General features: G+C 41.4%; 1 protein-coding gene across 7 annotated transcripts in view; it reads left to right on the top strand.

The window, feature by feature from the left end:
- The window catches only part of TBC1D1 (TBC1 domain family member 1), a 96563-nt gene that overhangs the window by 36902 nt on the left and 45450 nt on the right, over nt 1-14211 (top strand). For all 7 annotated transcript variants that reach the window (XM_087965830.1, XM_087965831.1, XM_087965828.1 and 4 more), the window contains one exon: nt 13330-13845. In XM_087965830.1, the coding sequence (XP_087821956.1) occupies nt 13330-13845 (516 nt within the window). The remainder of the gene's footprint in view (nt 1-13329; nt 13846-14211) is intronic.

The raw sequence follows: 14211 nt of genomic DNA, 5'->3' as shown, positions 1-14211 counted from the left end.
TCTTATTCTTATTCTATTCTATTCTATTCTATTCTATCCTATCCTATCCTATCCTATCCTATCCTATTCTATTCTTATTCTATTCTATTTTATGAGTGCTATCATGTCATCCCCAGTCTTTCTTTTCATTAAGCTAGACCTACCCAATTCCGACAACCGTTCTTCGTATGTTTTAGCCTCCATCTTTGTTGCTCTTCTCTGCACTCTTTCCAGAGTCTCAACATCTTTTTTACATCATGGCAACCAAACCTGGACGCAGTGTTCCAAGGGTGGCCTTACCAAGGCATTACCAAGTGGTATTAACACCTCAAGTTGTCTCTGTCCTCATGGTTATGTCCGTTTATAACCTTAAGGGAAAATATTTACTCATTTCCATCCTTCTGCCTGTTTTACTTGCCTGTCTGTGGTGAAAGGCAAGCACATAGTTTTAAACGGACAATGTTCAGTTATTTTTTTGCCTCTTTGTCTTACCACAAACCAATTTCACCATTTACATCTTTCTGTGCCTTTGGGACCAAGCGAGAGGCGTATTGTAACGTAACAGATTTGCTGTTTCAGCTGTTGAGAACTAACAGCACTGAAACAAAACAGGTAAATCCACATCTATATATAAACCTCCAACTTATGTCCACCGTTGAGGGCCTAAATTTCTGTTGCTCAGTAAAACCTGGGTTCAGCTATTTTTGGGAGGAAGGGGGGCTCCATTTGACCCACCGTTGTTAAGCAAATCACTGCAATTGCTTGTCACAAGGTTGCAAAAGGGAATCACATGATCCCTTGTAACTTGAAATGGTCCCTAAATGAAGGGTTGTAAAACGAGGGCTCTCTGGGAATCAATAATGAGGACTGGGAGTTATTTTTCCCATTTTACAGATGAGCGGTTTTATATTTATATCCAGGGATTCTGTCATACCCCTGGTGGAGACTGACTCTGAGGGAGAGGAGGAATAGCTGACAGGGAATGGAAGTGTGGCTCCGGAGGTTGTGGAGGAGGCTGGGGAAGGGTAGAGGCCGGCTGAGCAGTTAGAGGAAGACCCAGGCCCATCCCCTCTCCATCCTAGGCCATGCAGGGAGGAGAGGATAAGGGAGAAATGTGGTCTACTTGGGAGGAGAGGGCCTTGATCCTCTTTATGGGCTGCAGCTGTAACAACTGAATAAGAGGACAGACATGCGTACAGGCGAACGCTGGAAACAAAGCATGGAAATATCTCTAGTTTATGGTTCCTCTCTGAGTTTGGTGTCCTTCCCAGTGTGTGTTCTGTTATCTGTGGACATCCTCTTGCCCTTATCTTGCCTAGTCTGTGTTGCTTTTTTCCTCCTTCTTGTAACTTTTTGTGTGGGAGTTTTTTGTCTTTGGTCAAGGATATTCGGAGCTTGGAAGCAAATGGAAGGAATAAAAGGGGTTTCACCTGTTTTCTGTGATTGTATTTGTTTTGTATCCCACCCTGAGTCATCACAGATTCGGCCAAATCACTCCTTCAGAAATGCCAGGCCCTTAGATTCAGATCATAACATTTGGCGGGGGGTGGGGTGGGGGTTGAAATACGACGTCTGTGTATTAAAAGCTTGTTGGCCACAGCTCTAGAATTTTACATAATACATGAGAGAAAACAAGGGATTAACGACTGCATAGCAGGGAAATCTTTAAAAACAAATTATTGTACTGCCTTGATTAAGGTTATTAAATATATAAACATGCAGAAATCAATACAAGGCAGGCTCGGTTTCCTAATATATTGTTAGAAGAGTACATTAGTATAGCTTCCAAAAAAATCTAACATTTTTGCCTTTAATTTTCCAGCTACCAGAAAATCAAATACAATTTTATTTATCTTGCGGCATGAAGAGCCATGGTAGTATTAAGTAAGACGTACTTAAAACAGACAACCCTGGTTTCCTTCCATTCCTACTCCCTTTTTAAAAAAAAATCTCAATTTTAATGGTTTCCCTCCCTCTGCCCCCCCAAATGGTAATCTCTATTTAATAGACCTTCTCTGGATCCAAAAAGCAAAGAACGAAATGTATTATTAAAATGTACCAGTTAATACAACAAGGAACGTAAGACTATTTCAGTATTAAAAGCCAACATTTGTCTAATGGACCCGGGCAATTCCCAGGAATATTTGGGTAAAGCAGAATGTAAGGCAGTGTGGTGTAATGGTTTGGATGCTGAACCAGGAATGGGGAAGCATTTGAAACTTTTTCATGCTCAGGAAAACTCAGGGTGATTTTGATACTGCTATTCTCTTTAACCAAGCGTGTGCTTAATTACAGTCCCGGGAAGCCTTGGTCAGAATAACTTCATGAGCTCTGAAGAAGAAGTGGGATGTATATCTAAATGAGAACAACCACAACAATCTTGCATTGCATCTGGCCCCACTTTAGTTTTTCTTTAATTTTGGGCAATGCCCGCTTTTCTTTTGTCCATGTGAGCTGTGTCGTGCCATCATAGAAGTGGATGGAACGGTGCTCAAAATATATCCGTGGTGGGATTCTGCCAGTTTGGACCGGTTCGCCTAAACTGGTTGTTCCGACTATCAGCTGGCCCCCGCCCTATCCTGTCCTTTTATTTCCTGCTTTGGAGCTCATCTCAATTGTGTGGCACAGCTGATTCCTTCCCCCTCACTGTTCTAATTACTGTTGCTGACTTGGAAGGCGAGCAGCTGAGCTTCTATTGCCCCATTTTCAGCGCTGCGCGCAAGCACTCCAAACACACAGCATCCCACCGCTGAATTATATGGATATTTTGCTGGCAGCACCACGTTTGTGGTAACACTCATAATGTCATGTCATTTGTAACACTCCTTGTGTGTGTTGTGGTTCACCAGCAGCTGGTGCAGATGGTAGCGGAATCAGACAGTGAGGAAGAAAGAGGACCAGTCAGGGAGTCCGGAGAGGACTTGGATGAGGGTCCTGCATCCGATGCAGACACGGGGCCAGGGCCATCTGGGAGTGGGGTGCTGCCTTTGGAGACTTCAGAGTCTGGCAATAGTGAAACAGAGGACCCAGGGGAGCCTGTTCCCAGTGTGTTTGTGTGCACAGAGCTGCTAGAAGGCGAGAGCAGCTGAAACAGAAGGGCTGACTCAGGAGTAAGGCTGGGAGGTGATTGCCCCTCCCATAAGGAATAAAAGTCAGACCTAAATGACAAAACCTTTGCAGGAAGCAAAGTAGTTCAATTGGTTCTGAGCCAACTTTGAAGCTCTGTGTACTTTGGTTGGTTTTTTCTTGTACTTCGGTTGGTTTATTTTATAGTTAATTGGATACTTCTGTTTCTGGCAGCACTGAAAGTTGTGTGCTTATCTTGGGGAACTGTTTAAGATTAGTTTCAGCTGGAAATGGAAACAATTTCCAGCGTTGCAATAAAATAGGTTTTGCTTTTAACACAAGTTTGTGATTAATTACGATTTATGAAGCCTGGGTCAGAACAGTGTGATAGAATATGAAGAGGAGACCTGCCAGACTTTTCCTCCACTTTGTTTAGGACCATTTTGGAATTTCATCGAGGGTTTTGAGTCCACCTCATCTCCATGTCCTAAATTGGTCAGCCTTCTCCCGATTTAGACTCCGATACAACTCAAAGCACAACTATATCTCATAGCATCATGCGAACAATGTACAGGTAATCCTCAAAGTAAGGCCACAACTGAACCCAAAATGTATCTTGTTTGGTGAGATATTGGTTGAGCAATATTACGATTTTTCTCGCCACATTTGTTAAGCGAATCAATGAAGTTCTTAAATTAGTAACACAGTTGTTAAGTGAATCCAATTTTCCTATTGATTTTGCTTGTCAGAATGATCGCATGACTCTGGGACACTACAACCGTCATAAATGTAAGTCAGTTGTCAAACATCCGAATGTAAATCACGTGACCATGGGGATGCGGCAACAGTCATAAGTGTGAAAAATGGTCATCCTAACCCTAACTTTGAATGGTCACTAAATGAACTGTTGTAAGTTGAGGACTACCCGTATACAGTTGAAAAGACTAATAGTGGTTGCCAAGATTTTTTTAAAAAGGCAGAACAATTTCTTTTATTGTTTCTGGCTTGTAATTGAAAGGATAAGAGGGAAACCAAAATAGCTCCGTTGAGGAATCAATCTGATTGTACATAAATACTATAGAATAAAATACTGAAAATAGGAACATGAATTATTGAAATAGCTGCTTAATTTGATTTTTAAAAGGGAAGATGGAACCATGGTTTTAAAAAAAGGATAAATAGAGGATAGCCATTACTCTAGCAAATTATATTCAGGGAAGAAGAAATAAACCCATGGGGAAGTCATCTACATATGGTTTTCAAATAACTAAAGCTTTGCATTTTCAATAGAATTTCATATGTCTTTGTTTTCAACTTATTGAGTTACCTTCCTTTTAATATTTGTGAATCCTATCCTTAGATGATGATGATGATGATAATAATAATAGTAATAATAATAATAAGACAGACACAGACTTCAGAGGATAATTAGGACTGCAGAAAAAAGTAATTACTACCAACCTGCCTTCAATCGAGGACCTGTATACTGCACGAGTCAAAAAGAGGGCTGTGAAAATATCTCCAGACCCCTCACATTCCAGACATAAACTGTTTCAACTCCTTGCCTCAAAACGACATTCTAGAGCACTGCACACCAGAACAACTAGACACAAGGACAGTTTTTCCCCTAACACCATCACTCTGCTAAACAAATAATTCCCTCAACATTGTCCAACTATTTACAAAGTCTGCACTACTATTACTATTAATCTTCTCATCACTCCTGATCGCCCCTCCCCTCCCACTAGTGACTGTATGACTAACTTTGTCGCTTGTATCCTTACGATTTATATTGACTGTTTCCTAGTATGAGTTGATTGCTTATTTTACCCTATGACTATTATTAAGTATTGTACCTGATGATTCTTGAGGAATGTGTCTTTTCTTTTATGTACACTGAGAACATTTGCACCAAGACAAATTCCTTGTGTGTCCAAACACACTTAGCCAATAAAGAATTCTATTCTATTCTATTCTATTCTATTCTATTCTATTCTATTCTATTCTATTCTATTCTATTCTATATTCCTCTATTCTATTCTATTCTATTCTATTCTATTCTATTCTATTCTATATTCCTCTATTCTATTCTATTCTATTCTATTCTATTCTATTCTATTCTTATTCTATTCCCTTCTCTATTCTATTCTTTTTCCTTATTCTATTCTATTCTTATTCTATTCTACTCCCTTCTCTATTCTATTCTTTTTCTTTCTTTTATTCTATTCTTATTCTATTCTACTCCCTTCTCTATTCTATTCTTTTTCCTTATTCTATTCAATAATAACAACAACAACAACAACAACAACAACAACAGAATGCAACAATATACATTAGTCCTTTCTTTGGGAATATAAGTAGTTCTTGACTTCAGTGGTGGGATTCAAATAATTTCACAACTGGTTCTCTGCCCTAATGATTTCTTCCAATAACCAGTTCACCAAACTTCTCAGAAAGTTAACAATCGGTTCTCTTGAACTGGTGCAAACCAGCTGAATCCCACCACTGCTTGACTCACGTCCATAATTGAGACCAAAATTCCTGTTGCTAAGTGAAACAGTTGTTAAGTGAATTTTGCTTCATTTTACAATCTTTCTTTCTTGTTAAGTGAATGTTAAATGAGTAACACAGGTGTTAACTGAATTTGGCTTCTCTGCGCTGATTTTGCTTGTCAGAAGGTCACAAAAGGGACATTGCAAATGTCATAAATATGAATCAAGTTGCCAAGCATCTGAAATTTGAGCACGTGATTGGGTATAGGGGAGCGGTAACGGTCATGTGTGAAAAATGGTCATAAGTCACTTTTTTCACTGTCATCGTAATTTTCAAGGGTCAGTAAATGAACTGTTGTAACTGGAGAACTAACAGTTATGATGACAAGGAGGTAAAACCTGTGATATGTTAGACCGCCATTAGCAGCAAAAAGGTATTTCAGGAAGACCATAAATATTTTATTTTTCGTGTGCAGCTCTTGATACTTAGGTACAGTAAGAATAAAATGATGGTTATTATCATCATAATTCTGTTGTAAGAAAAAGGCAGGAATTTTATGCTGGCTATTGTAGTGTTCTTTATTGTAGGGTTCTTTCCAAGGAGTGGAAAATAGGAATAATAATATTTTGGTTGGCTTTACTAATCTGTTTTTTAAAAAACTTTATAAGAGATAAGAAAAGCAGCCAAAATATGGTATGGGTAACCTTTATGTCAAAAACATTAAAATGGAAAAAAAATGAAATCATATTCTTAAAAATTACTAATCGACTTAAGGATGGCCAGTGACCAAAATATAATCTTTTGAATTTTTTCCTCTCTCTCTCTCTCTCTCTTAATTGTTCATGTTGCAAGATTCTAGACCTCATGTTTTCTGGGGCTAAATTCATCTTAAACGCCTTGAGACTGAGCAATCAGGGTTGAACAATGTTTTAAAAACATCATTTGTTGTTCACTTGGCAGTCATCCCTCCTATTGTTTACTAAAAATCATGGCATTCCCAAAATACAGATAGTCGAAGATTTAGAGTAGCAGAGTCGAAAGGGACCTTGTAGGTCATCTAGTCCAACCCACCACCCAAGCAGGAGACCCTACACCTGACAGAAAGAAGCAGTCCAGCCTCTTTCTTGAAAGCTTCCAGGGATGAAGCTCCCACAACTTCTGAAGGCAACTTCTGTTCCATTTGGTTGATTGTGACCACAATCGAGCCCAAAATTTCTGTGGCTGAGTGAGACGCCTGTTAAGTGAGTTTTGCCCCATTTTATGACTTTTCCCATCACCATTGTTAAGTCAATCACTGCAGGTGTGAAGTTGTTGGGTGAATCCTGGTTCCCTGTTGACTTTGCTCGCTGGAAAATTGCAAAATGTGATCCCCGCACTTTGACTCAGGACAGTGCAACCATCATAAACATGAGTCAGCTGCCGAAGGGCTGACTTTTGAACCACGTGACCATGGGGATGCTGCAGTGGTCAGAGGAGTGGAAAGTCACTCTTTTCAGTGCCATTGTAACTATGAAACGGTCACTAAATGAACTGTTGTTAAGTTGAGGACCACCTGTAAATGATTAAAACCCCACTAGATTTGGCTTTGGAAAAACAATTGTATTTTTGCTTCAACGTAAGAGGAATGTTTCAACGTACCGTTTTTCCCTGAAAATAAGACCCTGTCTTATAATTTTTTGCCACCAAAATGGCACCAGGTCTTATTTTCGGGGGATGTCATCCACTGACTAACCTCACTTGCATGCGTCGCTCCCGGCCTCCTTTTTGCTGTCACAGGCCTTCAGGAACTTCTTATGCAGCCAGCAAGGCTTTCCTGAAGGCCTCTGCAGCCGATAACAGAGCTCTGGATCGATCCAGAGCTTTGTTATCAGCTCCAGAGGCCTTCAGGAAAGCTTTGACAGCCTTGCCGGCTGCAGAAGAAATGGGCCAGCCAGGCAGGTGTTGGGGTGTGTGAGGCCTGGTTACAACTGTCCAAAGGTAAGTAGTAGGGCAGCTCCACCCCCCCATTCCCACCCTAGCTTAATTTTTACCTGTCCACTCTGGAGTGGGTGGGATCTTAATTAGGGCTTATTTTGGGGGTAGGGCTTATATTGGGAAAGTAAGGCAGGACTTACTTTCAGGTAGGTTGTATTTTCAGGGAAACCAGGTAGTTACTAGAGACATTTGCAGTTGAAGTTCCATTGTGCTTTTTCATGTGTGCTGCACAACCCGTGTTACAAAAAGAGAGAGAGAAGGCCTCGGTTATAGAGTTGCCAACAGGTTGACTTCTTTTGAACTTTTGATGGATGTTCTTGAAGAGCAGTCAAGGAAGAAATTTGCCATGGAAAAGCAAATGTAATTGTTTGGATCTTTCAGCCTGCATGGTCAAGGAACAGGGTCACCTGAGCCATTTTATTTGTATTGGAAGGCTTTCTGTTTGTTATGGCCCATCAGCAGCCAACAGAGCTGGCAGTAGATTCGGACAGTGAGGAGGTTGGGGAGGAACATGGACCAGTCCTGGAGTCTGAGGAAGGCTCTGATGAGTGCTCTGCGTAGGAGGCAGAAATGGGCCAGGGCCGTCTGACACTTATCAGCTGCCTTCGGAGTTGGAGATCAGTGGGGCAGAAGAACAGTTGGAGCCTGTTCCTGATGTGCACATGCACACAGTTGTCAGGAGAAGGGAACAGTTAAGGAACAAGGATTGACTCAAGAGTAAAGGCACAAGTGAACAGTAAATGGCCCAGAGGTGATATTCAGCAGGTTCTGACCAGTTCTGGAGAACTGGTAGTAGAAATTTTGAGTAGTTCGGAGAACCAGCAAATACCACCTCTGACTGGAGATTTTACAGTATCCTTCCCCTGCCACGCCCACCAAGCCATACCCACAGAACCGGTAGTAAAAAAAATATATTCCCATAGGGAATAAAGAGGAGCGAAAGGGGAGTGGTGTTTGCAGGAGACAATTAGTTCGTTTAATTAGTGTGAAGATTTGTTTATCTGCGTTCATGACTCTCAGAGACTCCATGCCAAGTATTTGTGCTTGGAAGCTATCGGCCTGGCAGCTCTCCCAGCCTGATAAGGTCTGTGGTTGTAATTCACTCTTGAAAGACTGTTTGCCGGAACTTTGCTGGATGTGAATGAGAGGAATTCACATTACCCTAATAAAAAAAGGGGTTTTGTCAGGACAAGGAGTTTGTTCCGTGATTTTGTGAGGCCTAGGTCAAAACACTCTTGTTGCCATACAATTGTCTTTACTTGCTGTGTTTTGATCTGTCAGCACTCCAGCTGAATGATGTAGCCTAATATTGAGGGATCTCTCAGGGCTTGGGACAAGAACTTCTGAGCCGCTTCTCGGACCCTGTCTTTTAATTAACCGTAGGTATAGAAATGTCAGTACTTTGAATTGGCGTTGTTGTGGTAAGGCTTCTACTTTTGCCGGCTTTCCTGGTTTATAGAAACGAAATGGGAGCCTTGGGAGAAATGGCTTGTATTACCTACAAGGGTGCAGAATTGCAGTATTTTTTTTTCTCAAAGTTCACATCAAATTATTTACGGAGGTCCCGATAAATTTACGTCACTTTCAGAGTAAGAACTCATAAATAATTCTTCACAGGTCTGATCTTTGTGGTGGGAACAGATCAGGGAAAGGAATTAAACATTTTGAATAGGGGGATGTTTAAAAAGTTCCCTTAGAGTGATGTTGAAGCATACGTCCTGTGGATCATAAAATAAGATGAAAAACTCTCAGCCGTAGGGTTACAAAATTTTGCAAAATATAGACAAGATAGAAGAAGCTAATAGATTTGATTTCTCCCATATGAAATCCTTCCTAAAGTCTATACACTTTGTATCTAGTATGTATCTCTCAGTAAAATAAAGCTCTCAAGAGGATTTGGAAAGTTAATTTACAATACAACCCCCCGTGTATTTCCAGAAATAATAATATCCCCAGTCTTCTTACTTCCTATTTTAAAATAATCCATCACATTTGATTATGGAAGAATTAACTGGTGATTGTTTTAAGTTCTGGTCTGTATGTACTATGAGGAATGACAACTGAGGTGTGAGAGATTAATTGAAGACTGTAGGAGAAATAATTAGGAGCTGAATATTAAAGGGTTGTAAAGAAAGCTGGTTGATCGAGATAGGACAGGTAGGTAGGTAGGTAGGTAGGACAGACAGATGTTACGTAATGATACATAATGATAGACAGATAGATGGTTTAGAGAGCGGGGGAGGGAGGGTGGGAGATGGATGACAGACAGATGATATGTAATGATACATAATAGACAAGTAGATGATTGATAGAGACAGGGAAAGAGAGGGATGGATGGATGGACGGATGGACAGACAGATGATATGTAGATAGATAGATAGATAGATAGATAGATAGATAGATAGAGATGATAGATGATAGAGAGAGATGATAGATAAGAGAGAGAGAGAGAGATATGATAGAGAGATAGAGTGACAGAGACATAGATAGATAGATAGATAGATAGATAGATAGATAGATAGATAGATAGATAGATAGATAGATAATAGATGATGGATGGATGATAGGTAGACAAATGATACATAATTATAAACAGAGATAATAGCGGATGAGAGATGATATAACGTCTCCAACAATAGAGTGATAGCAGCATGTTTTATAGGATGATAGAATTAGATCCTCCCCAGATTAAGCCTATAGAAACAGATAGATGGGTGAATGGGCTTAGATAATACTTTTGATGATGGGATGGCCCACCAATGCTAAGTAACATCCAAGCCCCCCAAAGATACATGGAATTATAAACAGAGATGGCTAGCATTTTTGGCAACAAATGAGAGACTGATATATGAGAACCGGTAGATATAGATGTACTGTTACTAAATAGCTGGTCAAACAAGCAAACGAAGACAATCACATTTTGGTAACCCCTATAGTGGCTTGTCATATGAAAGCCTTTCCAGATAACAGATTACAAGTTTTCTTCTACTTTTCAAAAAGTACTTTCAAAAAAGTGAATCGTTTAAAGTTCAACTCCACGTTGGCTAATTGAGCCACAGACTATACTCTGAGAATGAGGTAATTCTTCCTGTTTCATTCTTAGGTCATTGTACTTTCCCTTATGGTGATCCTCTGAGTAATTCTACTGAAATATGTCTGTTAGCCATAAAATGACCTTATTAGGTTCCTTTCTCCATATTATTATTTGCAGCTCCTTCCCCTCCCCAGTGTGGATCAAGAGGCATGCAAAAATCAGATTTGTTTCCCTTTCTCCAGAAGGAGTTTATTTTCATGCCTTCTTCTCTCTTTATCCCTTCACAATCCTGTCCTATGAACAGGGTGTCCTCGCCTTACAACCACAGTTGAGCACAAAATTGCTGTTGCTAAGCAAGACAGCTGTGAAGTGAAGCTTGCCCGTTTTGCAACCTTTTGTACCATGGTTGCTGAATGAATCACTGCAGTTGTTCCACGAGGAACGTGGTTGTTAAATGAATCAGGCTTCCTTACTGACTTTGCTTGGACGCGACCCCAGGAACACTGCAACAGTCATAAATTGGAACCCGTGGTCAAGCATCCAGATTTGGATCCCATGATGATGGGGATGCTGCAACGGTCGTAAGTGTGAAAGATGGTTGTAAGTGTGAAAAATGGTCATAAGTCATTTTTTTCAGGGCCATTGTTAACTACAAACTCATTTTCACTAAACAAACCATTTGTCGTGCCCCCATCGGAGTCTGAATCTGAGGGGGAAGAAGATGAACAGCCATCAGGGAGCAGGAGAGTGGCTCCATTGGCTGTAGAGGAAACTGGGGAAGGGCAAAGTCAGGCTGGGCAGAGCAGGGGAGAGTTAGAACGAGGGAGAGGGGGTTCAGAGGAAGACCCAGGTCCACGCCCTTCTTCATCCTAGGGCACGCAGGGAAGAACAGAGAAGAAAGCAATGTGGGTTGCATGGCTTATGGGGGAGGAAAGGGCCCTGATTCCCTTCACATGGCACACCTGGGGAGGGAGTTTAAAGGAAAGACAGATGGGAGGGGTGGTTGTCAGGAACAAACACTGAGTTCACCTAGTGTTGGCTGCTGTTATCTGAGTTCCTGGCATCCTCCCAACTGGTTTGATTTATTGCTGTGTTCACTTCTGGAACTCCTTATCTTGTTCTGACAGATTATTTTGCCTTGTCAGATTTATGTTTTGAAGTTTTCTATTTACAAGGTTTGGACTGAAGTATCTGCAGCCAAAGGCTGTTGCAGGTTCGTGGGTGAGTTTTTCTCCAGACCAGAGAGTAACCGGGATGTTGGGGGCAAAGTTGGAGCTAATAAAGTAACTTATATTTATTCTCTGGCTGTGTTGCCTTTGTGCCATGCCCTGGGTCATCACACCATTGTAAATTGAGAACTACTTGTATTATCAGAAAAGAAACAAATGTCAACCCTAAATGGACAAATGCTACACGGCCATTTTTCCTTCTTTGAATGCATGAAACACTTGGCATGAAAAGTACAGGCGGTCCTCGACTTACAACGGTTCATTTAATGAGCGTTCAAAGTTACAACAGCACTGAAAAAAGTGACTCATTTTTCACACTTACGACCATTGCAGCCTTCCCATTGGACATGGGATCCAAATTCACACACTTGGCAAGTGACTCGTATTTTTGACGGTTTGCAATGTCCCAGGGGTCACATGATGTCCTTTTACAACCTTCTGACAAGCAGAGTCAATGGGGAAGCCCGATTCACTTAAGAACCGTGTGGCTAACTTAAGAACTGAAGTGATTCGCTTAACAACTGAGGCAAGAAAGAGGGAAATTCACAGAACAACTGTCTTCCTTTAGCAGCAGAAGCTTTGGGCTCAATTGTGGTCATAAGTCCAGGAGTTCGGTTTGCTGTTCCAGGAGGACAAATCAAAGTCAAGAATTGCAATCCTTTTTTTTCGAAAAAAAAAATTATTTTATATTTTACAATAATTCCATTTTATTTCAACCATGTGTCGACTGGGTACATATATCTTGTGCTTACAATTATATTTAATACTTTTCTTATCAATGTAACAATAATAACATTTTCTTATAACTATTATTTAATATATCTTATTTTTTAACAATCTTACTACTTTATATATTCATCTAGACCAGTGATGGCAAGCCTTTTTGTTGTGATGTGCTGAAAGCGCACGTGTGCACGATAGCGCACGGGCCAGCAACCACGATGCAATGCACCCCGCCGCCCCTGCGCATGCATGTGCAAACCCCCCCACCCCCTTACCTGCAATGTGCATGCGCGCGCCTCCTAGCTGATTTTTGGCCCATTTGAGGCCTTTTTCGCCCTCTTGGGGGCTTGAGGGAAGCCTCTGCAGCCTTTGGAAGCCAAAAAATGGGCCCGTTTTGGCACTTCCAATTTCAGCACTTCTGGTTTCAACACTTCCGGTATTTCTGGAAATACTGGAAGTGCCGAAACGGGCCCATTTTTCGGCCTCCCAAGGCTGCAGAGGCTTCCCTCGAGCCTCCGGGAGGGCGATAAAGGCCCCAAACGGGCCGAAAATCAGCTATGAGGCACACGCATGCGCAGTGCAAGTAAGTTTGGCTGGGGCTAGTGTGCCCACGCAAATTGGTCTGCATGCCGCCTGTGGCACACATGCCATAGGTTCGCCCTCATGGACCATTTTAATTTGTTTTATTTCCCAAGAATTGCAATTCTGACACTCTTCCCTCTCGCTTTCTGCTGTGTTTTTTTGTTCCTGTTTTCCTCCTCTCTGAAAACAAGCATATATTTTATCTTTATTTTATATTCTGTATCTATATATATATATATTTTTTTGCAGGTGCCTGAGATTATCAGCACCATCAGACAAGCAGGGAAGATCTCTCGTCAGGAAGACTTTCAGAGCCAACCTGAAGATCCTTTCAGCAAGAAGTTTGAGGTGCTGTTTTGCGGCCGGGTGACGGTCGCACACAAAAACGCCCCTCCGGCCTTCATCGATGAATGCATCGAGAAATTCAACGATGTGAGTGATACCAAAAACCTGGACCTGCCCCGTCAAAATGACAGCGCCGATCACTCCAGTGGCTTTTCCCTAAGTGACAAATTCCGCTCCGTCTTCCAATCTTCGGCGAGCGAAGAAGAGACCGCGAAGCCCTTGAGGAAGTCTTACTCTCAGCCCGGCCTCCCTTCTTTTGCGTTGAAAAGGGATGTGCAGAGCTGGAGCCTGAAGAGCCACAGCCTGGCCCGATCCTTGGATGAAGATGATGTTGTTTCTCTCAACTTAAAAAGTCAGTTTATCCAGGGACAAAATGTACAGCCGACAGATATTGCTGGGAACCGGATTATGTTGTTCACGGTAAAAAAAAACACCCTAATTTTGTTTGCTTAGCCTTCTTCTTGCTTAGTTATTGTATTGCTAGTCACTGAAATGCTGCAGATAATTGAGAAGGGAGTAATTCTGGAGGCGGTTTAGAATCAAAAAGGCCCACATCTTGCCATCCTCCTTGCAGTCGAATTCAACCCATCATCCGTTGGGACGGTGGCCTGTAACTTGTAGTCTGGGCTAGCTGCCTAATCTTGGAGATTTCAGGAGGAGTTTTCCAGTCTTTTTTTAGAGTGAATTAATGAAGGCAGAGTCCATGTGTGTCATTTCAAGTAATTTCTCAGGAAGTTTTTCCCAGGCTAAGTTGAGTAGCTGTTTCTCAAATAAATTAACTGCTAA

The sequence above is a fragment of the Notechis scutatus genome, chromosome 4 (genome assembly GCF_049901735.1).
Source record: "Notechis scutatus isolate UNSWTSFEM ecotype Mainland chromosome 4, rNotScu1.2, whole genome shotgun sequence".
In the NCBI taxonomy this organism is placed as follows: Eukaryota; Metazoa; Chordata; class Lepidosauria; order Squamata; family Elapidae; genus Notechis; species Notechis scutatus.
Note: the sequence above shows the minus strand (reverse complement) of the source record. Positions and strands in the feature narration are given on the sequence as shown.